At 34.2% G+C, this 14,961-nt stretch overlaps 1 protein-coding gene across 5 annotated transcripts in view; it reads left to right on the top strand.

Annotated features, from left to right (window-relative positions):
• Positions 1-14,961, top strand: part of LOC111050411 (protein goliath-like) — a 101,826-nt gene that overhangs the window by 65,945 nt on the left and 20,920 nt on the right. For all 5 annotated transcript variants that reach the window (XR_005572659.1, XM_039439170.1, XM_039439168.1 and 2 more), the window contains one exon: positions 10,178-10,295. Coding sequence is in view for 4 of the 5 variants with exons in the window: in XM_039439170.1 (XP_039295104.1) it covers positions 10,178-10,295 (118 nt within the window). In the remaining variant the exon portion in view is untranslated. The remainder of the gene's footprint in view (positions 1-10,177; positions 10,296-14,961) is intronic.

Consider the following 14,961-nt stretch of genomic DNA (forward strand, 5'->3'; position numbering starts at 1 on the left):
AAACAATTGTTCTATTTTTCTCTCTTTTTTATAAAAAAATCCTCCCATCTCCCATCCTTTCCTTTTTCGCTCCTCTTCACCCTCCATTCCTTACTTTTATACCCTCTACCAGCCTATCACATGGGAAACCGTAGTTGGTATAGTGAGGTCCACGTTATAATGGCAGTGTTTGATTAGCAATGGTATTGCTATACTTGTCTATCATCCAACAAAGCAGATAGCGTTATCTCTTTCTCGCTTTGCTCTGTTGCCAGACCGTCTTTTAACAATGTAGAATTGAAAATTAATTAACAAAATATTACATCCTATGAAAATTCATTATGCAATTACTGAAAAATATATATTCTTGCTTAATAAAATATAATTGATTATTTTAAACAAGAATGAACAGGTCTCCCCATATGAGGAGCCTTCTTCATATTTAATATTGTATAATATTGTGTTTTGTAAAATAAGAAGAAAATATATCAATTTCAATTTCAATATTACATCAATAAACGTGTATCAGCTACCATCTATAGAAGGCATTGACAAGACAGAGGATCGGATCGTTGTTCTCCTATCTTTCTCCACTGCCATCATAACGTGTACCTTCACTAAAGGTATTTTTCCTGTCCTTTCTTTTCAGCACACCCCTCCATGAATTCTGTATTTAAAAGAAATTTGCTTTTTGATTAGGGGTTTTCGTATATTGATTTATTTTGTGGAATATTTTGTTGAATTGAATGAAATTATTGATTGATTTTTTGTATTATTTGAGGCCAGCTCCACTGTAGTGTCATCCACTCCAAACTACCAGGATTGGTTGAATTGGAATAATTATTGATGTTAGGAATGATGATAGAATGGTAGTTATTGTATTGATTTTTGCAATGCTGACAGTTTGAATCTTGCGATAATTACAATCAATCAATCAGTTGTGAGCTCTAATATCATTTTCCTACAGATACCTTGATAAGTGACCATTTGTGCACTGATTGCAGGCCGCAAAGAATCACTTTTCCGCAAAGTGAGTACTCCAGATTTGCAACATGGCAACACAAAATAGTTAGTAGGTTATATGGAGCACCAGTGCAGCAAAATCAAAATGAAGTTGGTAACTGTGGTATAGTGTGGTGCACGTTATAGGAATATTGAGGCGGTGGATGACAGCCGCCCCCCCCCACCATTCAAACACCACTACATTATTATTCAATTTGACAATACATTAAGGTTTTTATTAATAATAAGATTACACAGAAAAACATTTGATGCATTTCAGGCAATTTTACCCATAATTACCCACTTTTCATATTCAATGGTAACTGTAGGAAAAACTAAATGTGAAATACGTGCGCAAAGTTACTCTGCTGCACTCAACAAACCATTCCGTAAACGTTTCTTTCGTTGCAGCAAACTGTCACTTTGCGCACTAGTTGCACAAATAACTATTCCTTTACTCTAATAATATACTCTAATTTCCTTTACTCTAATTGATAACCGAATTGGTATAGAACACGTATAAGAGAGGGAGTACATTAAACAGAGCTTGACAAACACATTTGTATGATAATTATTATGTTCAATCTAATAGAATCTATCCTATACTATTAAACGAGCAACTTCTGTTTATATGTTTAGATGTTTATATGTTTGTATTTCACCGGATCTCGAAAACGGCTCTAACGATTCTCACGAAATTCAGAAAATAGTAGGTTTATAGTATAAAGATTCGATTGCACTATGCCTCATCCCTGGGAAAACTCGCTGAAGGACATTAAAAGGATAATTATTATTCATCCTTGGAAAAACAGCTGATAATAATTATTTCGTCGTCTGCTGGTGATGGAAGTGAGTGAGCGTGTTCATTTGTGTGGGACTGTGTCAAAATTATGACTCAGCTGTTGAACTTTTGTAATCATTCAATCAGGTACTTAGTGCCGGTTGCAAAAAAGCCGGGTTATTTCCAATCCTGATTAATTCCAGTAGATCCATCTTTTTGGAATGATCTTCTCTGATTTGGTTTACGTGGAGTTAATCAGGATTAAAATTTAACCGGCTTTTCTGCAGCTGGGCCTTTGTGAGGGAAATTTTTGCATTCCTCTGGGAATTAATCTTAATTTACTGTGATTAGATAGAACATTCTGTATGAATGTTATTATAATTTCTTCTTTCGTAATAAATGTTTTATGCTTTTGTACTCCAGAGCGAAGCTCGGTCCCCGATATTACTAAAATAAAGGGGAGAATCGGCTTATACATGTACGGGATATGAAATTAACATATGACGCATCATCACGTCTGAACTACTGAACTGAATTAATTCGAAATTTGTATATAGATTCTATATTTACTGAGGATGGTTATAGGCCCATTTCAAACTCTTCAAGATTTCATTATGTCAAGTTTTCAGTTTGTCAAGTTTAAAAATAGACCCTTGCGGAGCACGGGTTACCTGCTAGTCTATAATATAATAAAGGAAATACATGTAGGGGATAGGAAATTCATGAATGACGCATCATCACGTCTGAACTACTGAACTAAATTAATTTGAAATTTTGTATATGGAATATTTATTAACTGAGGATGGTTATAGACCTATTTTCAATTCTTCAAGATTTCATTACGTTAAGTTTTCAGTTTGTTAAGTTTTAAAATTGTACAGGTGAAATTCTAACCTTATCTTGGACTTTGTTACCTATGAATTTGGAAGAAAAATAGCACAAGGAATACCGTTTTATTTTATTTGCCAATGTTATTACATTAGTGTCATTTGCATTGTAAATAAAAATAAAATAAAATAGACCCTTGCGGAGCACGGGTTACCTGCTAGTCTATAATATAATAAAGGATATACATGTAGGGGATAGGAAATTCATGAATGAAGCATCATCACGTCTGAACTACTGAACTAAATTAATTCGAAATTTTGCTTATAGATTATTTTTTCATCGAGGATAGTTATAAGTCCATTTCAAATACTTCAAGATTTCAGTAGGTCAAGTTTTAAAATAGACCCTTGCGGAGCACGGGTTACCTGCTAATCAAAAATAGAGTAGGCCTAATAGTAGGCCGTCTGTATTACAAAATATTATGACCTAATACCTGTTAGATCATCTCCACACTCCTACTCTAAGGACAAACATCTCTAGATTCCGAAGTATCTCTTTGGGTCATTATGTGGTGTGAGGTGTACAGCTACAGTGAGTGTGTTACTTGGCCAAATCATTGGCTGGAAGTAGTTGGAGGAAGTGAACTTTCAAGTTTATAGATGTAGGTTGTAATGTGGTTGCATAATGGGTGGTAAACAATCGTCAGTCGAGTCAGTCAGTAACCGCTTTTTACGACCAGTTCCTTCCGGAAGATTGGTCAGTCGGCGATCGCAGATTCACTTCACATCGTCAGCATTGGTTAAATGGAAAGTTTTGATGTTATTTACGAGGATTGGTGACGGTCTGATGTGAGTCTAACTGTAGTGAGATTCAGTTTAAATTGTCTGCATTGGTTAGATGGGGAGTGTTGAGGCTATTTATTCGAATTTCTGACACTTAAATGTGAATCTCACTATGTATGATTCATTTGAGACTGTCAGTATTGGTTGAATGGGAAGGCAGGAAAGCTAATAAAGAGGTAGACTGTCAGTTTTGAGTGGATCTTACTAGGAGAGAAAGTCAAATTCATTCGTCTTGGAAACAAGATTGGGCCTGCAAATGGAAAAATAGACGAACTTTATTCGAGTCACGTAGGCGAATACAGGATTGTGGAGGAGGTGGAGGAGGAGGAGGAGGAGGAGGAGGAGGAGGAGGAGAAGAAAAAGGAAGAAGATAAAGTAAGAGATTGAGATTAATAAGACAGGAGCATTAGGGATTGGATTACATTAGATTAGAAGGAAGAAGTGGGAAATACGAGTAATATTAGACAGAAGTCTATTAAAGTAGGTAAAGGTCCTAGTTTGTAATAATTAGGAGGAGGTATTCTGATCTAATTAGATTATATTAGAGTAGAGGAGGTGGAGGAGGAGGGAGAGGTGGATGGGGAGGAAAAGAAACAGAACGATGGAATAGTAAGAAATTGAGATGTATAAGACTGGAGAATTGGACGATTAGATTACATCATATTACAGGGAAGAAGTATAAGAAATATTATTAAAATTAGACAGAAGTTGAATGAAGGAGGTGAAGGTTCTAGTTAGTAATAATTAGAAGTAGGTAATGTAATTAGATTAGATTAGATTAGTGAAGGAGGAGAAGTAGGAGAAAGATGAGAAAAATTGAACTGTAGTATGATGAAGGAAGTAAGTTGCATCATGAATAAGAAAAAACGGACGGAAGACTAAGATAGGAGGACAAAATAGAGAAGAAAGAGCCGAAAAATGCAGCAGTACAGGAGAAATAAAAAAATCTTTACTAGGCGGAGTTAGGACTTTCAAAGAAACAAAGCAGGTAAAGAACAAAAGGAGAAGGAATAGGATTAGAAGAAGGATGAATCAGGATGAAAAGGTAAGGAAAGAAAATAAGAATTGCGAAATATACTGGAAAATGTGGGAGGACAATGAGAGAAAAGAGAGAAATATGTATATGGGGAATAGAGAAAATGATAAAGCTGAAGGAGGAGGAGGATTATAGGAGGACATAATGAAGAAGGAGAAGAACAATAAGTAAATGAACAACAAGAAGAGAAAGAATAACATTTAGATCAAGTAGAGGGAGATAAGTAAAAGGAGAAGTAGAAGAGAAGTAGAACAATAAAATCATTGTGCAGTAAGGGAGAAGTAAATCAAGACTAAACAAAGGAGAGAATAATATCAAAGAAAATTTTTACCACACAAATTAGGAATAACAGAAAGGCAAAGAAGAGGAATAAGATGGAAAATAAGAAGCGTTCTTGGTAGGAGGTGTTTATGTCTTTTTTGTTTTTGCTTTTGTGACCTCGATCCCCGTTCGGGCGGTCCAGTCAGCTGGAAATTGATGACAAGGAAGTGTGCTCTGCATGTTACCGGATTAACAGTCGAAGAAAGAGGATGAGGAGAAGAAGGCGTATGAGAAGGAGGAGGAGGTGGAGGAAGAGGATGAGGATGAGGGGTAGGAGGAGGAGGAAGAGGAGGTTCACAGAAGAAGGGAAATGAGAAGTAAAACGTGAAATTTAGATAAAGTAAGAATGCGTGTGTTGTGAGATTGGGTGGGAAGAAAAAGGAGGTAAATTAGGCTAATACGTGTTACGTGTTTTGTTCGGATTGAGAATTATTTCAAGTTTTATATATTGAAGAATGAATAATAAAGCAGGCTCATGGATGAGGAATTATAAAAAGGAAATTATAGAGGGAAGAAAGAGAATGTTTTGATGAGGTAAGAAGGAAAGGATAGAAGGTGTGGACAGCAATAGGATGAAAAAACTACTGAATGAGATAGTTTCAACAAAAATATGGGTAGAGGAATAGTGCATGTTGTTTACGTCTACGTTTTTCAAGTGGATTTGTAGTGAATTGTCTTATAATTTGAAGAGAGGAAAAGAGAATTTAATTGAATTGAAATTTTTCTTTATTAAGGGCGGAGTTAGGACCCTAGTTCCTCTATGCCACACAACCCTAAAAAGGAGATGGAAGAAAAGTAGGATTTGACATTTGAGAGAAGTGAAGGATGAAATGGTGAAAGGAGAAGACGAAAGCAATAATAAGTTCTAACAAGGAGACTGACAAGAATAGTTGGAGAGAAGGCAGTTGAGAAAAAGGGTAATTCTATTGTAAATCGATGATCAAATCGTGGATCAAAAAGGGGAAATTAAGGTAAAGGTATGAAAATTCCTCTATTTCATAAGGAATCGATAAATTTCATATTTGCCCCCTTCCTCTCAGTGCATCTCAACTAATTTGTAACATTCTCTTTTAGAGTAGGCACGGAACGGTTTGTGTTCGTTTGCAGTGTATACAGATTATAAATAAATTAATTGGTAATTAACTTGACTCAGTTTCTTTTATTTTATAAAAGATTCAACATTTCGTACCATTTTAAACTTCTATAAAATAAAAGAAACTACTACCAATAAAATTGGTTAACTACCAATTACTTTATTAATAATCTGTATACACTGCATTCGAACACCAACAGTTCTGTGCCTACTCTCTTTTAGTTTTTTTTCATCGAACTCTATTTCGTTTTTTCACGTAGTATTTCTAAATTAACAAATTTAATTCTGTACCCTTTCTTCTTGACTCCCATCAGAGGGCTAAGTGTGATTGTATGAAATTTCAAAAGGAATGAAGGTAAGGATGGAAAATGTTTGTTGTGAATTTGGAAAAAGATGGCATGATTCACAATCACACTTTACCCTCTGATGGGAGTCAAGAAGAAAGGGTACAGAATTACATCTGTTAATTTTGAAAGAGTACGTGAAAAACAAAATAGAATTCGATGGAAAAACTACTAAAAGAGAGTGTTACAAATTAGTTGAGATGCACTGAGAGGGAGGGAGCAAGAGAGAGTGAAGGAGAATGAGGAAGAATTGTGAGACAAATTGGTGAGAAACCGGAAGATGGAGAATGTGTGAACAGGATAGAAGAGGAAAAGAATGCGAATGGGTGACTTGGAGGAACTGGAAGACAAAAGAAGTGGAAAAAGTAGCAGCATCTTGGTAGACCGGTCTGATCAGTAGTTCTATTAAGTGAGACTCACACTGTCAGTATTCTTCTTGAATAACATCAACGCTTCTCATTCAACCTATGCTGACAGTTTCAAGTGAATCTCACTGTAATAGTACTTTACGTTGCACTAGTCACGTAATTTGTTGACGCATTCAGGGAATTTATGATGGAATAGAATGGAAATTTGGCTCAGTTTATAAGAAATACTACAATATACGAGGAAGAATAATGAAATAAACAAGATACATAAATAAAACAAGGGCACGTCATCTGGTAGAACGAGTAAATGGTTGAATCAACAACAAAACATTAAAAAATATGTTGGGCTATTATTAATTTGTGTAAAATTTGAAAACTACTTGTATCGTTCCAATAATAAATAAGGGTACTATAATATGTTTCAGATTGTGATTACTATTGTAAGTTTCAAAATGAGTAAAATTAATAACCGTTAACTAAACAAATCAGTTTAGTTGATCAGCTCGGAATTCACATGAATCCTTGAACTGTGAACAAAAGACGATGAAAGATGATTAGGAACCTTCGAATAATATTCCACCATTCATTTTCCCATACTCTACTCCTGAAATATGCACTTTCATTTTACAGGGCTACTACAATTATTGAAATTAGTACAACATTTATTTGCACTTGAGAATGGTTTTAATGAGTCGAAATATGATGTTTATTGATAAAATATAAAAAGGGTATTTGATGATTTCTATTTCATATCCTCAAATATTTTACAATAAATCTATTCGCATTGTTCATTATTGTAAAGGTCTCTCTCTATTAGTAAGTCCTTAAAGTCCTATCTATAACCTGATCAATTGCCATGATATTATCATCTTTCAGGAAATGTATTGTAATTTGGAGCGAAAAAGTTTTGATCTTGAATATCAAGTTCCAAAAAAACTAATTCTTCTAAATTAGAACTCATAAGATTTATTTTATGTTATGTTTGGAAAGACTTGCTTTACTGTTATACTAAATAATATGAATGTACAGTAGCAGCACCAGAAAAAAGAAGTTCTAAAGTTCTAAAAACTATTTTAACTGGGTTTCCTCTGTGGTAATAGGGAAGAATGTTTGTTTCCCAGCTTTTTCGTTCTTCTGTTGCATTCAACTTCTTCATTTCCAATTCTTTACAAGCATATGCGTCCCTTATCTTATCTTTAGGACACATTTCTAACTATATCATAAATCAGAAGCCGCTGTCACGAGAAACTCCTTTGAGTTCACTAAAACTGAATGAGTTTTATTGAGAATAGAGAGACACTCTAGACTCTATCCAAGAAACAATCGGAATGTTAGATTTTTCGCTCTCTATAAATCTCAATTAAGTTCGTAGAGGATTAATAAAATTCATGTTATCACAATTTCCCCTATTAGGATGGATACAAGAATATCTGTCATAAAATTCCTCCTGTCACAAAGGACACATAAAAAATTACTTCTTCAATAAATTTTGGAGAACTAACGATTTTACACAAGTTTCAGTTAATACTACTTCCATGTTTACGGTACTTTCGTATCATACTATCATGTTTCATTATATTTTTCTATGGGACATTAGTGACATTATATTATAATAATGTAATTTAATATTATAATAATGTAATGTAATATTATAATAATGTTACATTATTATATTATAATGTCCCAGGGAAGAATTTATGGAACATAGAAGTATAATCAGAAAATCAGAAGTAGTAACTGTAGCTTTGTAAAATCGTTAGTTCTCCTAAATTTCTTGAAGAAGTAATTTAATAAAAGTTTACTTAATTGATAAAGTTGATTTGGACACTCAATAATAATCAGTGTACATGTGGCATTGATAGTTGCTACTATTTTGCTGGGTTAATGACACTGAACTTGAACGAATTCAATTGTGATAGAAAATAGTGTGTTACGCAACCACGTGTTTCTTCTTATTCTTCTTCTTCTTCTTCTTCTTCTTCTTCTTCTTCTTCTTCTTCTTCCGCTTCACCATATGTTTCTCTTTTCTTCTTCCATTCTCCGCTCGTTCGCTCTCTATATCTCATCTACTTTGTTATTTTTTGTGTGACGCATGCTTGACATAATCTCCTCATTCTTATTAAAATACCATTTATACTTAATCTACTTGGTATGTGAACATTGCTCCTCCCTACTTTGTACCTTTGTTTTTATTCCGTTTCAGCTTGCTACTTTGATTTCAAACTTTGTTTCTCTTGAGTTTGTTATAGAATAGTATTGCATAACAGATTTTCTTGCATTTCCTCACAGCTTTCAACTTTGTGATTTCATACAATCATTTGATTCCTATACTGCCTGGGATTTTTTTTTTCATTTGTTCTATTAGCTTGCCGAAATTTCGCTTGATATTGGTAGCTACTGTAAATTAATTCATATTTAGCCACCTATTTTTTTTAATGAATCAAACAAATCCAATATTCGGTATAAATAGTCCACAATGTAAGTATTAAGCTATTTCCTAAAACTTCTTTTATTTTCAACTTAGTCTCGAATAGTCTAAAATAATGTTCAATCACCCAATAATTGATGAACTCTCTTCCTTTTGAACTATTATGAGATTTTGTCAAGAATCTTTTATTATTTCCTCAAGCTCTCACAATAATAATTGACCATTCTCCTATCGTCTTAAAAAGAGTAGGCGATTCTGAAAAGTAGTTTTATAGGATTCACTAACACGTCATATTACTACGGTGGTTCACGCTGACGGCGTCTCCTATCATAATAGCAGTATCATTGATAGATTACTGTATGATAGCAGTTTCCATTCTGGGGTATTATAGGTACAAGACGAGGTTGGTTTTTCAATTACCACACTACGAAGGTGATTCCGTTACGACTAGACTACCTTTTTGAAGGGTTTTCCAACAAAAATAGTTATTTGTGCAACTAGTGCGCAAAGTGACAGTTTTCTGCACCGAAAGAAACATTTACGCACGAGCCGTAGGCGAGTGCGGAATAATGGTTTCTTGAGTGCAGCAAACGAACTTTGTGCACGTATTTCACATTAAATTTTTCCTACAGTTACCATTGAATATGAAAAGTGGGTAATTATGGGTAAAATTCCCTGAAATCCATCAAATGTTTTTCTATGTAATTTTATTATTAATAAAAACCTTAATTTATTTAAAATTGAATAATAATAGTTAAATTAATCAAGGCACATATGATGGCAAGGCAACGCTGTTCTCCACTGTCATTATAACCATTATAACCTCATTATACCACAGTCAGTGTTACCAACTTAATTTTGATTTTCCTGCACTGGTGCAATCAGTGCAGAAATGGTGCCTGCAATCAGTGCAGAAATGGTCACTTTTCAAGGTATCTGTAGGAAAAAGTAAATTACTGTATTGTTAATGGGAGCCATGGTTGACCTACTATTTTAAATAGTTGAATGAACGATATTCGTCTTTTTTTTGCTGAGGGTGATGCCTGCTTCCCAATCACTATTCAATCGATTTGATTGGTTATTTCTGATATTTATCAGTTTATTGAAGTTTTATCACAGATTTTTCACAATTTGGAATATTTTGTTTGATTGCAGGACGTCTGTGATGCTAGTCAGCATTTCGTTCATAGTGCTGATGATCATCTCAATGTGCTGGTTGGTGTTCTACTATGTGCAGAGGTTTAGATACATTCATGCCAAAGATAGACTATCGGTGAGTGTTATATTTTATTTCATACAATCACAAATCATAATATATTATTGAGATGGTGATTGCTAGTTTTCTAGTGGTTCGGGATCCACCTAAAGCTGAATTCTCAAATCCTTACATCAAAGCCCACTAGCAAGCTTATTAGATACTACTAGTAGGTAACCCATGCTCCGCAAAGCTCTAATTAAAATTTGAGATTTCAAACAGAGTTTATGTTTGTTTGGCTTGAGAATGTGCAACACCAGCACGAAACGGTCGTCGCCACACCAAAAGAATGTGAGAATTTTTTTCATTTACGATAGTAATCTAATTAAAAACTTGACAATCTGAAAACTTGACGTACTGAGAATCTTGAGGAATTTAAAATAGGCCTATAACCTTCCTCGGTAGATTAAAAATATATATGCAAAATTTCAAGTTAATCAGTCCAGTAGTTCACACCTTATGATGTGTCATACGTGAATTTCCTATTCCCTACATGTATAAGCCGATTCTTTCCTTTATTATATTATAGATAACTTCCGAATTGTGATACATTGTACTCCCTATCTTATACGTGTTTTTACCAGAAAATTTCATATATGATATTACATAGAATCAATAATATTGATAAGAATAATTACACTAATGCTGCAAATCAGTATGTGTTAAACCTTATTTTTATATTAGACTAGCCGTCAGGCTCGCTTCGCTCGCCATATCCGTCTAGCCAGGGGGCTCCGCCCCCTGGTCCCCCCGACTGGATCATCCAAAAGTGAATTCAGTGGGCTCGCTTCGCTCGCCTGCATCTTTCATTTGATCATGCTTCATTTCATAAGAAAGTCAAAGTACTGAGAAAACGCAGAAAAGCTGAGAAAAACGATGGTTTTGGGCGTATCTTTGATGAGATATTAAAGTCACTTCATCACAATATTTTTAGACCCTAGCTAAACCTCTGTACCAAATTTGAACATTTTCTGTCTATTACTTGATTACGTCTATGACGCTAATTTTGGGCGTATCTTTGGCGTTATTTCAAATTCCTTCTAGCACAACATTATTACACCCCAGCTTAGCTTCTGTACTAAATTTGAACATTTTCTGTTCATTTGTTCTCGATAAATCTGAGAAAAAGCAAAAAAAAACACTGGAAAAACGATAATTTTGGGCGTATTTCTGACGTTATTGCAAATTCCAGGCATTTGAGACTCATAAACTATATATTTGTTGTGTATCTGCCATACGCTAAATAATAATAATTAATATTTAGCATACAGATTATTTCGCAAAGAATAAGCCCACTACAATCACATACAAAATAAACTTGAGTTATCCCTTGAAAAAATGCAGTCTCCTAGTGAATTTTGTTTTTCTTTTTAATGAAAATCTTCATGCCTCACTGTTCTCATTTCAATGGTCATCTTGTCAAATTGTATTTTTTCCAAGTCTCCCAATAAATCAAATTGAACTGATAAGGAACCGTAGAGAATCATCAAATAATTTGACAGCATGCCTAATAAATTATAAGATGATGCATCAGGCGCATGTCCAAAACTGCTTCAATCCCGAATTTAAATTCATCAAGTGTCAAGAGGCTATCAATAATCGAAATTACCACAGAAAAAAATAGCTAGATAGAAATTATGCTATCTTTTCTCTTTGATATTACGCACATAGACCGCTGTAAATAAGAAAAATATATGAGCAACTCATGTCTACCAAACACTGTAGGCTTTTCCATATAGATTGTACTGTTGTATAGATTGTAATATTGTTGAGATTGTACTGTTATTGCAATACCCTTATTGTTTACTAGCACGTAACCCGTGCTCAGCAAGGGTCTAATTAAAAACTTGAAAAACAGGAAGCTTGAACTACTAGAATCTTAAAGAATTTTGAACAGGCCTGTCACCATCCTCGGTAAATTAATAGGCTATATGCAAAATTCCAAGTTAATTAGTCCAGTAATTCAGTCCAGTAATTGATGATGCGTCATTTGTGAATTTCCTATCCCGTACGTGTATAAGCCAGTTCTTTCCTTTATTGTATTATATATTTTGAAATTTATGCATATTCTAGTTTTTGTATTATCATGGACTCAGTAAACAATATCAGGTTACATGTGTAATATTATGTATGTTATGGGGAAAATTGCATAGGCTATTAGTATACTCTTGCACATGCACTTCTAGATTTATATATTTTCTATAGTTTGTATAGTTTTGTATAATTTTAACGAAAATACACCATATTCTCACTGTAAATTTAGTTAGTAAGATCCAAGAATAGTATATAGAGCTATATACTATTGTTGAGTGAGATCCACTTTAAACTGTTAGCATTAATTAGATGCTAAGCATTGATGATTTTCATATGGATCGCTGACAATTAAAAGTGTCAGCTTTTATTTTCTTCCGTACGCTTATTACTTTTATTTTCTGTTAGCACATAATTTTTTCACCAGTCATAAACCTCATTTCTCGAAAGTTGTCACAGTAACAGGTATAAGATGAATACTTTATTGCATTGACGCCTAATTTCGTATTCAGCTGACTTTACTTTGGAGGGGACACAGTGGTCCTTGAGGAGTATTACTGGTTTGGGTTGGGGGGGGCGAAAACCCCCAGCTATGGGGGTAGATAGGGGGTTTTTGGGGGCAGAAAAGGGGGTATTTTGGGGACAAAAAGGGGGGTGGGGGTGGCGACTGAGAGGCGGGAAACAATCGATCGTTGCTTACTGCGGTGACTTGTATGCCAACTTTGTATTTGCAACTGAAATACAAATAAATAATAGAACGCAAAGTGAAACAGTTTGTCATCTATTTATTGCGCGCAATTTCATATTTTATTTATGGGTTGCTGGAATATAGATTTTTGTAATATGGTACATATTGTTATAATTGTTGATAATTTATCAGTCATAAATAATAATAATCTATATATATTATATAAAAGCGAAATGGCACTCACTCACTGACTGACTGACTGACTCACTCACTCGCAGAACTAAAAATCTACGGAACCAAAAACGTTCAAATTTGGTAGGTATGTTCAGTTGGCCCTTTAGAGGCGCACTAAGAAATCTTTTGGCAATATTTTAACTCTAAGGGTGGTTTTTAAGGGTTTGAAGTTGGTCTTTTAGCATGTATATTCTTCTTATTCTCTTAATTATAATTGAAAAATGTCCATACCATATGTTAATATAGAACTTTAATCTAGAGAGACCTCTTCGAAACAGTTGTTAACTGGTAACTAAATTAATAATTTTGTCACTTTGGCATTAAGTTGAGTTGACTTTGTTAGGTTGGCACCAAGTTGAAGATTGAAATGCATTTATCGCGGAAAAATTGATTGGGCACTGCTACTTCAATCAGAGCTATCCCTGGGAATATTATATTACTAGCCGTCCGGCTCGCTTCGCTCGCCATATCCGTTTAGCCAGACGTTTAGTCTGGATCCCCGACTGGATCGTCCTAACATATGATAAAAATGCTGATCTCATTCTTGGACGATCCAGTCGGGGGTCCAGGAGGCGGAGCCCCTTTTGGCTAGACGGATATGGCGAGCGAAGCGAGCCTGACGGCTAGTTATTGTATAATTACCAAATATTGTACAGATTGTTGGTAATCATAATAGACTATACAGTATTAATGATTATGACTCATGTGGTCTGGCTAACCATACCATTATGATTCGTCTATGGTTCTTTCATACTATACTCATATTTCATAAGTTCTTAAAAATTGTTTATAGATTTCTCCAAAACTGAAAAGTGAACAAAATTTTATGTTTACAATCCAAATAAACAACAAATTCCTTCAAAATTAGAAAAAAACAAGAACTTAGATAAGATAAATATTAAAGATACAAGTAAGGGAATTGGAATGTATTACGGGTACATTGGATACGACTTTGGAGGCATATTTCAAGTTATATTTCAACACAGCTGTTCACTCCATCCTTATGTTTTTGTACATCCTTACATATTAGTCCATCCTTAGTTTTCAGTTTTATATCCTCAGTTTTCTATTCTTCTTTCCATTTCCCAAGATTTTCCCACCTTGACAAGATAATTCCTCGATTCAGTAACTTGAATATTTGACTTTCAAAAAACACCTAATTATAATAAAAATTTCCATAATATTTCACCATCAACTATAGCTCCGAAAATTATTTCAACCAATTCATATAATTCTTAATACCGAAATTTAATTGAATATTCATTGTTCACAGTATAAACTACAGGTATGATGAAATTTCCATTCAATAGGTAATATAAAATAATTACAAAACTTCTGTTACTGAATTAGGAAATAACATAAATTTCTACATGTTTTTTAATAGCTATGAATTTAGTAGTATCTAGCATATTGAAGTTCTAAATCGTTCAAGCTGTATTCTGATAGAATGGTATGATATCTTATTTAAGAGGATATTCTTTGAACTTTTTTTTGTTTTTTGACACACAGGATATTGTAACCTGAAACTGATAACCGATCATTCTGTGTTGATAGTCAATATCCGCCATGATAATGGACCCGCAGCCTTCTTCATCCTTCTCTCTTCTTCCTCCTTCTCCTTCCTGTTCTTCTTTTCTGTCCTTTTCTCATCTTCCTCCCTCTCTGTTCCTTCTTTACAGCATCCTGCTTGTCTATTAATAGTAAGGACCTCCCAGGGCAAGAGAGCTAAGT

The sequence above is a fragment of the Nilaparvata lugens genome, chromosome 12 (genome assembly GCF_014356525.2).
Source record: "Nilaparvata lugens isolate BPH chromosome 12, ASM1435652v1, whole genome shotgun sequence".
Classification (NCBI taxonomy): Eukaryota; Metazoa; Arthropoda; class Insecta; order Hemiptera; family Delphacidae; genus Nilaparvata; species Nilaparvata lugens.